Consider the following 14,278-nt stretch of genomic DNA (forward strand, 5'->3'; position numbering starts at 1 on the left):
ACGATTGAATTTAAGTAGCTCTTGCAACGTTATTTCTTTAAATAGTCAAAATGAAGGTTAGATAAAGGTATCAAAGATAATTTTAGCATTTTTGTAAAAATTAGGATGCATAATAAAATCTCACACCTGCACACATGTGTACATACATGTTTACTAGATCAAACAACGTGGTTCTTAAGATTTTTCGCTTAAAACTTTTATTATTTACTTTCTAAATTTTTCATCAAATCATATTATAAACGTATTTCTGATAATCTTAACCATTTTGAATAAATTAATTAGATGCAAAATTTAAGAAAATAACTTTAAATAGACAGATCAATATAAGGTACATAATAGTTTACCTGTCGCCTGATTAGGTAAATTTCAGCTGTCAGAGAACTAATTAACCTTAAGGGCATACGATACAGTTACAGGGGAGGTAATGACGTTGCTAACGTAAAATGTTATTTTGGCGACGTCAAACTGTGACATATCGGTAAAAATTGTATTTTTCGACTGATTTTTATCATTCAAACTGATTTAACTTGAAAACGAGTTCATGGACCCCTCTTTTTTAAAATGACATTCGGTTTGATTACGTATGAAGATTATTTGTACCAATTTTCATGAAAAAGTCAATAATGGAATTTTTTTAAATTTGATAAATATATAGCAAAAAATGACGTTATTTTCAACATTCATGAACATTTGATGAATTTGAGTTATTTCTTAACAAAAGATTTCATAAATTCATAGGATACTTATATTAAACAGAAATTACAAATAATTTAACAAAAAACAGCTTGTGTTTATCTTTTAAAACAAAAAAGTTATGCATTTCTGTCGGAAGGAAAAATACGTCCACAAATCCGAATTTTGAGCAAATATATGAAATTTCAAACTCATTTTACTCAAAAAGTAGCACATGAAGGTATATTTTTTATTACATATTTGATTTAATCAGGTAAAAAATAGCCTATTTGCAAATTTTCATCAAATTTTCATAATGGGATCAAAACTGTATTGTATGCCCTTAATTGTAATGAGAGAGTATTAAAGAAGGGTTTGTTTTGATAGTACTTATTCTTCATGTCACTTTTATGGCCAGATATGTGTGGTTGTTTAAGGCAAAAGGTCAGGTCAAAAAGATTGCATAAACTTCTATTTTTTTCTCTGAATTATGTTAAAAATGGCAAACCCACGTTAAATGTCCAGTTCAGGTTCGGCACAACAAGTCAAAAATATAATTTACTGGTCAAGTCAAGACAATACGACCATTTTGGTATTATAATTATATAATAATTATAGATTTAAAAAAAATCAAACTGTATTAGAATCTTATATGAAAGTATTTTGTTAAACAGCAAGGAGTGCAATTAAGAATTAATAGTGTTAAAAAAAAAAAAGAAAGCAAGTTCAGTTTTTCACATAAAATTCTTATTGTTTATTTCTTTCTATTCATGCATAAGCGTTTTTTCCATGTATAATCTTTACAAAATCTGTAACTAGAAAGAAAGCTCTGTAACCCATAATACTGATATTGAATTATTAAAAACATCATGATATAATCTTCATTATGGCAAAGTATTAAAGAATTCTGTTGATTTTGTATATTGATGATAAAACAAAGCTTTAAATCTAAATTCATGTTTGTGTGCAAACATACATTTAGAGCAACTTTAAGGAGAATCTCTTGCACTACTCCCTCAAATGAGTCAGTGTGTAAACAGTAGATCTCAATCAGTTCTTCTTCTGATCCCTGAAATAATACAAAATATAATATAAATAAGAAGATGTGGTATGACTGCCAATGAGACAACTCTCCATCCAAGTCACAATGTATAAAAAGTCAACAATTATAGGTCAAAGGCAGGCCTTCAACACGGAGCCTTGGCTCACACCAAACAGCAAAATATAAACTTTAATATAGAGGAGCTTGATAATATTGGAATGTGCAATTGATAGTCAGAGTCATACTCTACTGGTTAACTCTCACTGCAAAAATGTAAAAAAAAAAATCAAAATTTAAGGGCCAATTCTAATCCTTTGTGAACTTACTCCTTTTTAAATATATGTTATAATAATCATTACAATTTCTTTTCAGCAGATTTCTTTCAATCTGAAGGTTTCACAAATTCAACAATTATAAAAAGTGATAGGTAGTTCAAATAATTACCCTCTTTTGAAGGATACTCCGTAAACTATCTGCTAGTTCTTTTATATATGAGTCTTTTATCCTGCCATTCGGTATTTTCAAAGATAATGCTGCATTCCATTTCTGAAGAAAAAAAATACAATCTTATGTATCAAAAGTTGTTATAATACCTATTTCCTGCAATTAAATTAGAAATTAAAGTAAAGATCAAAGTAGGCAAACAGTTTTCAAATATAAGTTCCTACCAACTAAACAATTATATGAAGAGCATGAAGACTTTAAATATATATAGATACATGTATATATATCATCTAATCAGTTTTTATGTCTTAATTTGACATGGAACATCATGGTCAAGCTATGCCATTTATGTTTACTCCAATATTCTTTTAAATAACACCTAAGCAATTGCTGTGATATAATTTGCACGTAAAATGTTTGATGTACAGTTGGTTTTAGGTAAATAATTGTCATTAAATACATTGTTTTCTCTAGGAATATGGAATAAAACAATTACTGTCTTTTGTTTCGGTAAATATGTGGTTTAATTGACTTTTGAAAACTGATATTCACTGAGGCCACTTTATTCTAAAAAATATTAAACTCATTGACATTTTTTTATCTTCATCAGTTTTACCTTCATATATTCCAGTTCTTTGTATGTAAATTCTTCTCCCGCTAACCATGCAACAATTTTTAGTCTTAATTCATGAAATTTTGTTAAGTGTTCATCCTTGGTCATACTAAGTTCTTTATATTCATTTCTGTTTGGATTAAGCTTTTCCTGGATTTTATGAAATCTATCTACAGCTGTCAAAAACACCTCTGCTGCTGATAGATGAATTTCTCGATTTCCGCTTTGAGGGAATCTTAAACTTTCTGCAAGAAGGTCAGCTGCAATCTTATATATCATAAACCACTTTATCAAACCATTTGAGGACCTGTAATGAAAGGGAAATATTATCATAACTTTTAAACAAAATAAAAAAAAAAACAATTAAAAAAAAGATGAAATACATTTATTTTAAATAGTGCCTTTTATGTTATATCTTGAAATTCTTATTGTTTTCCAAATGGTCCTCTCTGTGTTAAAATCAAAGTGATGGAAATCACTCATGGAAAGATTAGAAGAGTAGTTTCAAATTATATATATAAGTATGGTGTGGACAAATAGAGAACATTAATCTTAGGATACATTAAGAGACCCCCTCCCTTATACAGGCATCCACCCTAGGCCACGCAGCACCCGATGACATATGTAGATATCATAAGATGCAATGTGAAGGAGCATATATCAATGCCAGGACACAGCATTACTTCTTCTTTGCCTCCCTGCCAACACTTGATGTTTCTTGAACTTATACATCAAGGTTGGATACACCACACCGGTAACCGGCATGGATACAGTGTAACAAGTATAACATAAAGTAATGGTGAAATAATATATAAATGTAAACAAAGACAGGTTTGGGAAAAACTAACCACAGTTTATTAAGCATAGTTAAAATTTCAAATAAGGCAAGAAATATACAATACATGTACAAATGTATATGCATGATAAACAAAATTTTAAAACATGAATAACTGAAAGTGTAAGTCAAACTGTGGTTCTCCAATTAAAGTATCCCAAACCTGTAGCAATCAAATAATACGAAACTAAAGAATGTACAAATGCTTCTACAATACATGTATCTATATTAATACTGTATTTTCAAACAAATACTTCCATTAATATAGCACTATTGCAGACATTTGCATTTCCTACAGGTCTTTAGAAGGAAAAGCACTTTTTTAGTAGATAAAATGAGCTAAATATGAATTAATGAGAGTGGGTCAACAATTTTGTTGAAATTGCAATTAATATCTTAACCAATTAATGTTCCCGGTTACATGTTTCACCTTTTACATTTTATCTATAGAAACACAAGAAAATACCAAATAAAGTTTATCAAGTATCCTTGTAGGACATGGGACCAACAGATAACCTTGAAACTAAGATCTTTATTGTCTCCAAAAATTAATTTAAAAAGGTTGTTTTGGGGACATTTTGTAAGTTGAAACATAGGTATAATATTTTTCTCCTTTAAGAATTGCATTTTAAAAACAATTATGATTATACGACCCTGAACATTAAAAGTTATAGGGTGTATTTTAATTCAATTTATAATTTAATATTTTTCAGAAAAGGGCATTTCAAATTAAATAAAATGCTTCGCTGAGCGCAGCCTGATACGTTCGCAGAGGTCAAACCCTGAACAGTTTGGGCAAATTTGGACACAATATTCAAGTTTGATATTGTCTGAATTTGGATTGTGATCAAATTTTTGACATAATATAGGTTTCTGACACAAAATAAATGTGGTCAAAGATCTTACAAATCTATTGCGCAACACTGTGCAATTGAAGATTTCTTCTTGAAACTTTTCAACAATTCAAAATTTGAAAAATTTTGAAAAAAATATGAATCCCTTAAAAAAATTGGAAAAAAAATCCCCCCCCCCCCCCCCAACTTTTTGAAACCCCCCTTGGAGCAATAACCCAAAAACTCAATCCCAGCCTTTCCTTTGTAGTATGGAACATTGTAGTATTATTTCAGAGAGATCCATACACTTAAACACAAGTTATTGTCTGGAAACTAAGAAAAATGCTTGTTTTTGGCCCTTTTTGGCCCCTAATTCCTACATGTTTGGGGCAATTAACCCCAAACTCAATCACAGCCTTCCCTTTGTTATATGGAACCTTGTGGTACAATGTCAGAGAGATCCATACACTTACAAACAAGTTATTGTCTGGAAACTAGAAAAATGCTTGTTTTTGGCCCCTTTTTGGCCCTTAATTCCTAAACTGTTGGCCCCATAACCCCTTGAATGAATCCCAACCTTTTACTTGTGGTATTAAACATTGTGGTACAATTTCGGAGCAATCAAAATACTTATACACAAGTTATTATCCTGAAACTAGAAAAATGCTTGTTTTGGCCCCTTTTAGGCCCCTAATTCCTAAACGGTTAAGACCATCATCACCAAAATCAATCCCAACCATCCCTTTTGTGGTATTGAACCTTCTTAAAAAAATTCATAGAGATCCATTCTCTTAAACTAAAGTTATTGTCCGGAAACCAATGTGTCTTCGGACGACGACGACATCATACCATTATACGATCCAAAAAATTTTTTTGCGGTCGTATAAAAACTGATTTTATTGAAATTGGGATTCATTCTTCATTACAAAAATACACTTTCTGTATTCAAATGACTAATTTTGTTCATGTGTTCAAAGAAATTTGATAGGGAAAAAAAATTAAATAAATGTGGATAGTGTCCACATGTGGACACAGATGATGCCCCCGCTTGCATATCATATAGTTATAAAGGGACATAACTGAAGAATGGTAAAAGTGACGCTACCCAAATTTGAACTTGATCTGAGTTTTGTGGTAATAAGCATTGTGTGTTAGTCTCATAACATTTGGTTGAGGCTAACTTAAGTAGAGAACAGAAACTAAAAATTCAGCAATTTTTCTATTTGTAAACACACATAACTCTAGAACGGTTGTGTATAAGTTTTATAACATTTGGTTGAGACAAACTAAAGTTAGAAAACGGAAACAAAAAATTTGTACTTGATCTTAGTTTTGTGGTAATGAATATTGTGTATAGGTTTCATAATGTTTGGTTGGGGCAAACTTAAGTTACAGAATGGAAACTAAATATTTTGCAATCTTTCGATTTATAAAGGGGCATAACTCAATAATGGTTAAAGTGACACTACCCAAATTCAACTTGATCTGTGTTTTATCAGTGGAAGTCAAAATTAAACATTGCATTGTATAAAGCAATGATTGTAGTTGATTCAACTATAATCATGGACAAATGAAGATAACTCAAATTTAAAAAATTACTTGATATTTAGAAGAAAATAAAAAATTTGCAATTTTTCCATTTATAAAGGGGCATAACTCTAGAACGGTTGAAGTGACGCCATCAAAATTCAAACTTGATCTGTGTTTTGTGGTAATAAGCATTGTGTATAAGTTTCACAACATTTGGTTGAGGCAAACTTAAGTTAGAGAACGGAAACTAAAAATTTTGCAATTTTTCCATTTATAAAGGGAAATAACTCTATAACGGTTAAAGTGACGCCACCAAAATTCAAATTTGATCTGTGTTTTGTGGTAATAAGCATTGTGTATAAGTTTCACAACATTTGGTTGAGGCAAACTTAAGTTAGAGAACGGAAACTAAAAATTTTGCAATTTTTCCATTTATAAAGGGGCATAACTCTAGAACGGTTAATGTGACGCCACCAAAATTCAAACTCGATCTGTGTTTTGTGGTAATAAGCATTGTTTCATAACCAATTTTGGGACGTACATACTTACGTTCGTACGTACAGACGGACAAGGGTAAAACTTAATGCCTCCACTGCTACTGCGGGGGCATAAAAAATATTGGTTTGCTAAGTTAATTTTACTTACTGTTTCAAGCCAATCACTGATAAGTGTAACCTAAATTATTGATTCATTCCAGATTGATTAATTTTTGGTGTTTTAACCCACTTTTGAGCACCGCTTTTGGGCTATTTCGTGGCGGCCAGTTTTTATTGGTGGAGAAAGCCATAGTGCCCGGAGAAAACCACCGACCTTCGATAGGAAAACTGACAATCCTAGTCAATAAAGATTGGAGTCGAGTGCACCCCCACGAGCGGGGTTCGAACTCACAACCTCAGTGTTGACTGGCTAGTGATTACAGTAGTAACTAATTAGACCACTCGGCCACTGAGACCCCGATTCATTCCAGATGATTATTGCACAAATTTATCAAGTAAAATATAGACCTTACTTGGATACCTTTTTTTACATTTATATTTAATTTTTTCTATTGAAAAAAAAAATCTTGTTAATCCTTAATCATTTATCTTTCAGACATAATTTATAGAATCATTTTATGTAGTGTAGATCAAAAGTAATAGCTATATATAGGCAATGAATAAATCTATCATTTCTATATATCAAACATCTAATATATACATTTTGTGTATTCAATAATAAGGTCAAATATTTGGGTATTGAGATGTATAATGAAGGATCTGCTTAATTATGTAAGACTGAGGTTGATTAGTAATTTGGTCAAGATGATTGGTATTTAAGGAGGTGGGACAATCTAATTAAGAGCCCCACCTTGTCTCTGACTGTTTGGTGATCATTGCAGTTGTCAATCATGCTGGTAATGTATTATTACTCTTACCTAATTGGAATTACAAAGCTAGCCTGTAAATTGACACAAGAGTGCACACGCTGAAATGTCTCGCCTTCTTTACTAACCATTGATATTATGTTGATAGTCCTAAATATAAAGCTTTACTACAACTATCAACCTTACAATCATTCAATACACTAAATATAGTTGACCTATTGCTTATAGTTTCTAAGAAACAGACTTAACCAAGAAAACTAAACATTGACCAATGAACCATGAAAATGAGGTCAAGGTCAGATAAATCATGCCAGACAGACATGTACACCTTACAATCAACCTATGCATTAAATATAGTTGACCTATTGCTTATAGTATCTAAGAAACAAACTTAACATTGACCAATGAACCAACAAATGAGGTCAAGGTCAGATGATACTTGCCAGACAGACATATACAGCTTTCAATCCTTCTATACAAAAAATATACAGCAAATATAGTTGACCTTTTGAATATAATAATAGAAAAAAAGACCAAAACTCAAAAACTTAACTTTGACCACTGAACCATGAAAATGAGGTCAAGGTCAGATGACACCTGCCAGTTGGACATGTACACCTTAAAATCATTCCATACACCAAATATAGTTGACCTATTGCATATAATAATAGAAAAACAGCCCAAAACACAAAAACTTAACTATAACCACTGAACCATGAAAATGAGGTCAAGGTCAGATGACACCTGCCAGTTGGACATGTACACCTTACAATCCTTCCATACACCAAATATACTAGACCTATTGCTTATAGTATCTGAGATATGGACTTGACCACGAAAACTCAACCTTGTTCACTGATCCATGAAATGAGGTCGAGGTCAAGTGAAAACTGACTGACGGGCATGAGGACCTTGCAAGGTATGCACATACCAAATATAGTTATCCTATTACTCTTAATAAGAGAGAAATTAACATTACAAAAAATCTTAACTTTTTTCAAGTAGTCACTGGACCATGAAAATGAGGTCAAGGACAATGGACATGGGACAGACGGAAACTTCATAACATAAGGCATCTATATGCAAAGTATGAGGCATCCAGGTCTTCCACCTTCTAAAATATAAAGCTTTTTAGAAGTTAGTTAACGCCACCGATCACTATCCCTATGTCGAGCTTTCTGCGACAAAAGTCGCGGGCTCGACAAAAACTAGAGACTCACATACTTGAATGAACTGCTCCCAAGATATAACCCAAATTTTTCACAGCTCATATGTGCTTATGTACAAAGGAATGAGAATTACATGGTTTATACATTCTGTAGATTTAGTAGCTAACCTGTGCTACTTCATGTTTGGGAGGCCGGTGCCTTAGGAACAATGGTTCCAATCTTTCCAAAAATTGATCAGCACTAATTATCCAACTTGTCACTGATCTTGCTGATATTAACCTTAGATATTAATTCTATAAAATTCCAACAAGAAATGTAGGGGCAAGATTGCATACAATGCAATTTTCCATAGAATTTACATTTCCAAGGGACATAACTTATGCATAGATTTTTAGAACTCATCCCAGACATTGCTGATATAAACCTTTGGTATAAATTACATAAAAATCTGGCTAGGATTGTACATCAGAATCTAATGCACTTACAAGACCAGAGTGACTGATTATAATCAAGTTGCAGTGAGGGACAAACAAATAATATTTTTCACTCAACCCTCCCCTTTTAAATCTTGATCAGTGGAATAACAAAAGCTATAATCCATGAAAAAAATTAGTTTGAGGTCAGATGAACCCTGTCAGATGGATAGTATATACGTATCATGCAATAACCCAAAACTTTACCATGAGAATGTACAAATTTCACACTGTCACATTTCAATGTCCAGTGAACCATTAAATCAAATTAGGGTCAACACAATAGTTTGGCAAATAAAAAAAAAATCTAAAGATACATTTCCACTAAGGTCCACAACTTCATACTTTTACCAAAAAACTTAACCTGATATGGGATGGTTGAACTGATGAAAAGAGGGACAGACAAACAGACCTAAAACATAATGCCACCCTACTATCTAAGGCCAGACATAAAAATCATGTGAGAAAAAAGGACCTATACAGTTTTTTATGTAGTCAATGAACCATGAAATTGGGGTCAAGCATATGCCAGACAGAAACCTAAGACCATCATTAGGCATATGCGAGACTTTATTATAAAACTATTCAACATTCTGCAAAAAATGCTTTATTCAAAAAGTTCATGTAATCCCCAAAATACAATTTCTTTTTGTCACATGGGAGTAATCAATCTAAAATACTCAGCCTCATACTGTCCAGGCACATGAGGACATCATTTAGTAGTTGGACTGTTTGGTGATTTTTTTTATCAAGATTCATCATTTCCTCAATGTTTAAGAATTTTATCAATTATTTTTCTTCATGAAATATAATATTTTACACACCTTGTTCATAAGAACACCTTTTAAAAACAAAAAAAATACTATAAAAGACTATATAAGTCCAGATTTCAGATTGAGGTTTGACTATTAAAGTCAAAGTGTCATGACCCAAAATAATCCCTCTCAAACAAATCTTGCTACAAGCCTGCCTTAACAACTTACATATCTGGACAATCATTATAACACTGTTCTGCCACATGCTGAATTATCTTCTTAATAAATCCCTACAAACAGAAATAAAAAACTCTATAATCACTCATCAGGTTTCATACAGGAGAGCAATATGTAATTATTTTCATTTTATTAATTGATTTAGCCACTTAAGACCTTTCATACCTCAAAAAAAACAAAGACGTCTCAAAAACTTATTAAAGCCTAACCAAAATAAAAGAAGAATGTGTGCGAGGACATGAATGCCCGTCTCAAACTTGCTTATAATAGATAAAACTTTTTGAGAGCATTTGATCTCACTGCTAGTTTTTAAAGAGTTCACTTGTTCTAGTCTTAGGTTTTTGTGCAGTGTGTTAATTATTTTCATATTTTCACTGTTTTGCTTTTATTTCTTATTTACAAGTTTTCTGTCCAGTGAATTTCTCAGTTCTTGAATAATGCTTTGGTTCTTTTACTTCAAATATTTTTCATAGCTTTACTTGTTTATTTGTTAAACTAAGCATTTATGAATGTAATAGTAGTTATAAGTGAAGATCACACTTTTTGTGCCCTCTGGTTTATTTTTATCATTACGATATTATAATAAATAATAAAATGCTCCGCTGGGGCGCAGCTTGATACGACCGCAGAGGTCGAACCCTGAACAGTTGGGGCAAGTATGGACACAACATTCAAGCTTGATACAGCACTGAATTTGGATTGTAATTAAATATTTGACACAGCATAGGTTCCTGACACAGAATGAATGTGGTCTAAGAACTTAAAATTTTTTAATTTACCTATTCAAACCATATCATTATTATTTGCTTTTATATATAAATCAGAAATAATCAATTTAAAATGGAAAATTTTAAAGAAAAAAAAAAGGAAAAAAAGGAAAAAAAATCCAAATCTTTTGAACCCCCTTATGATTCATAACCACCAAACTCAATCCCAGCCTTCCCTTTGTGGTATGGTACCTTGCAGTACAATTTCATAGAGATCCATAAACTTGAACACAAGTTATTGTCTGGAAACTAGAAAAATGCTTATTTTTGGCCCCTTATTCCTAAATGTTTTGGGCAATTACCCCCAAACTCAATTCCAGCTTTCCCTTTGTGATATGGAACTTGTAGTACAATTTCATAAAGATCCATACACTTACACACAAGTTATTGTCATGAAACTAGAAAAATGCTTGGTTTTTTTTGCCCCTTTTTGGCCCCTTATTCCTAAACATTTTGGGCAATTACCCCCAAACTCAATTCCAGCTTTCCCTTTGTGATATGGAACCTTGTAGTACAATTTCATAAAGATTCATACACTTACACACAAGTTATTGTTATGAAACTAGAAAAATGCTTGTTTTTTGCCCCTTTTTTGCCCCTAATTCCTAAAATTTGGAGGCAATTACCCCCAAAATCAATCCCAGCATTCCCTTTCAGTTGAACGGCAAACGATTTAATGGCGTCTAAGTTCAAGACATTGGTCACGTGATAAAAGGTCAGAGTTTACCGTTTTCTTGTGAACGTGTACACCTCTTGGTTTTTTACCTCGTATCGTCTAATTGTAACTCGTACATAAATAAAACTTGTAGGGTCCAAATCTTGAGTGAATAAGCTTCATTATTATGTATACTTATTTATGAAAGGTGTTATAAATGTATTCTAAAACAACTATGGAAGTTGAAATTTTTTTTGGAAAATTTGCGTAGGTCTACGGAAAATCCCAAATCACTTCTTAAATGGGTTTGGTAACGTATGGAGGGGTATAAAATATGAAGTAAAACCATTTTTTGGATCTTATATATTAATTATAGATCATAAATTCCCCGGATACGCAATTGTGTCAGCTTATTCGTGGCGAAGCGGAGATCAACGGGAGATAACTCCGTACACGCGTCGTAGGAAACTGCAAGTTCACAACAGTAAATTCGAGTAAAATTAATGATTGTAGTTATATTTCGACACTTTCTTGAATAACCATTCAATATTTAATGTTCCTCTACTCTTGTAACATTAAAATAGTCATGGAATGTTTGAATATGGCATTTTTTCAAGTACCATAAAACAGGTTTTTGAAAACTTCCAAAGAAGAAAATTATAGATAACTGACTTTTCTCTGAAACTTGGACTTATTTGTATATTCTCAAACACCCTTTTGGTAGATGGAATGATACAAGTCTTTGTTTTACTTTCTTTGTATCAATATTCTTAGAAAGGATATGAAAATAAACTCAGTGTTTGTACATGTTGGTTGTTTAGAACAGTTTGTTTAAATATATTAAAATTTCACTCTAAAATTAGACTTGAATTTTTATATTTAAATAAGTATCTAACATAGAAAGTTGTTAATCTGGTGCACTGAAAATGTTCCATCAGAAATGAGATTTAACAAAGTTATTTAGACTGAAGAACTTGTCACTTTTTATGCTGATCATATGGGGAAAAAAGAGTGATATTATAAATTCTAACACAGCATCAATTGTGAAACAATAGTTCTTTCCTACAGACATTTTATTTTTCAAGATGCGAGGCTTGCCGATCAATTTACATATTTAAGATTTCACTGTTAAGAGTGGAAAAATAACTTATTGACAGAGATTCTGTATGGGAATGTTTCTCTTGATATTTTTAAATACATTTATGTTACCAACTACATTGTATCTTTGTTTTTCTACTATGATCTGCAAAGAGATGGGTTCTTTATGTGTGACCTCAATGATCGTCAAGCATGATTATTGGTAGCCTTTATTCCTGATGTAACAATGGAAAATTCTGAGAAAAGCAAGAACTTTTAAGCAGATCCAGGTCTTTTATAAAGAGAGGGTGGATTATTCCTAATTTCCGTATACAGAAAAAACATATTTCATTTCATGCCAAATAATTACATACAAGAGGGGTTTATCAGCCATTTGTCAGCAGAACTTGTGTTACAATAGAATTTAACTTTGCATTACATTAAAATACAATATGGAAAAAAAGAAAATGTAGACAATACATGCCCCCCTCCTCTTTGAAAATTGGCTTGATCCACCCCCGAGATAAGAAACTATATAAGATGTACAAGTTCCGTTGTTCGCTCTTAATCAAGAGAAAAAATCTGAACATCCAAAAAGCCAGAAAGGGATTTAAAACATTATAATCAACACAAAGAAAACTGAACAAAAAGCTGTATTGCAATCTGATATCATGCAGTTCTCATAATTCCTATTATATGTATTACTTCAAGTTTTGATTTTTTTTCCTTATATTTGAATTCATAAGTCCTACAAACAACTGTTGAGTCCTTTAATTAAATTATTGATTAAATAATGAATGATTAGCTAAGCTGGTCTGTAAATAAAGTCTGAAAATGCTTTGTTTAAATAAAAGAGTGTTATTTTGTCATAAAATATACTGAATCAACTTCAAATTTAATCCAAATTCATATTTAACTGCTCTAAAATCCATAGTCAATTGAACTACAAAACAAAAACCTGAGACTACTATAACAATTAACATAGAGATTGGTCACTTCCCATGTTATAGTAGTCTCAGACAAAAACAAAGCTGACTTAAATACATGTACAGTATGTTCAGAAATTTTTTGAAGAATGGACAACAATGAGATATTTATTTTTCTGATATCAGAAAAAATCTCATAGTATCAAATCAGAATGAGAGTTCTTTTTATTGAGATAATCAATTTAATCGCATTATTTACTTTAATAAAAACCTCATGATAATATCTGAATTTACAGTCATGACTTAGCTTGTCAACCTCTACACTTAAAAATTTAAGGTTCCTAGGCCTAAATGTGGTTGAAATACAGACAATTTTGGTAACTTTTACAAAAAATCTCTTTTTTATGACATACCTTACAATTTCAGAATAAGCTGCATTAAGTTATATATGTATCACATATAAGAATGCTAGTTTGTATTTTAATATCATGATTATTGCAATAAGTTGTTATTATTCAATTAATTAAAAAAAACATCAATTATTTTTGAATTGATAGATCTGGAACTAGTACATACATTTGTTTTTTTTAAACATCTATATACTATTCATTAGGGAACTTATTCAAATATATTTTGTACAAGACAGTCATGGCAGTTCACAATTACAGTGGTCATTTTAAACATAATGACACAATTTATACTACCAAATTTTATTGTTGATATATGTAAACTGAAATTATTGCAGAATTTTTCTTTCAAATGATTTAATGTTTGTTAGTCACTTACTTTAGATACTTAACCTGTACTAAAATAAAGAGATGTGGTATGATTGCCAATGAGATAACAGTATAGAAACTATCCACCAGAGTCCAAATGTCTGTTAGCAG

General features: G+C 31.4%; 2 protein-coding genes across 3 annotated transcripts in view; one reads left to right on the forward strand and one right to left on the reverse strand.

Annotated features, from left to right (window-relative positions):
* The window catches only part of LOC127702508 (E3 ubiquitin-protein ligase rnf213-alpha-like), a 157,137-nt gene that overhangs the window by 100,185 nt on the left and 42,674 nt on the right, over nucleotides 1-14,278 (reverse strand). For both annotated transcript variants that reach the window (XM_052206718.1, XM_052206716.1), the window contains exons 11-14: nucleotides 9,958-10,019; nucleotides 2,775-3,078; nucleotides 2,159-2,260; nucleotides 1,649-1,741 (exon numbers count right to left, since the gene is read on the reverse strand). In XM_052206718.1, coding sequence (XP_052062678.1) covers nucleotides 1,649-1,741; nucleotides 2,159-2,260; nucleotides 2,775-3,078; nucleotides 9,958-10,019 — 561 coding nt within the window. The remainder of the gene's footprint in view (nucleotides 1-1,648; nucleotides 1,742-2,158; nucleotides 2,261-2,774; nucleotides 3,079-9,957; nucleotides 10,020-14,278) is intronic.
* LOC127702509 (E3 ubiquitin-protein ligase rnf213-alpha-like) overlaps nucleotides 1-14,278 on the forward strand; it is a 333,395-nt gene that overhangs the window by 37,141 nt on the left and 281,976 nt on the right. The window lies entirely within an intron of this gene.

The sequence above is a fragment of the Mytilus californianus genome, unplaced genomic scaffold (genome assembly GCF_021869535.1).
Source record: "Mytilus californianus isolate M0D057914Y unplaced genomic scaffold, xbMytCali1.0.p SCAF_5, whole genome shotgun sequence".
Lineage (NCBI taxonomy): Eukaryota > Metazoa > Mollusca > Bivalvia > Mytilida > Mytilidae > Mytilus > Mytilus californianus.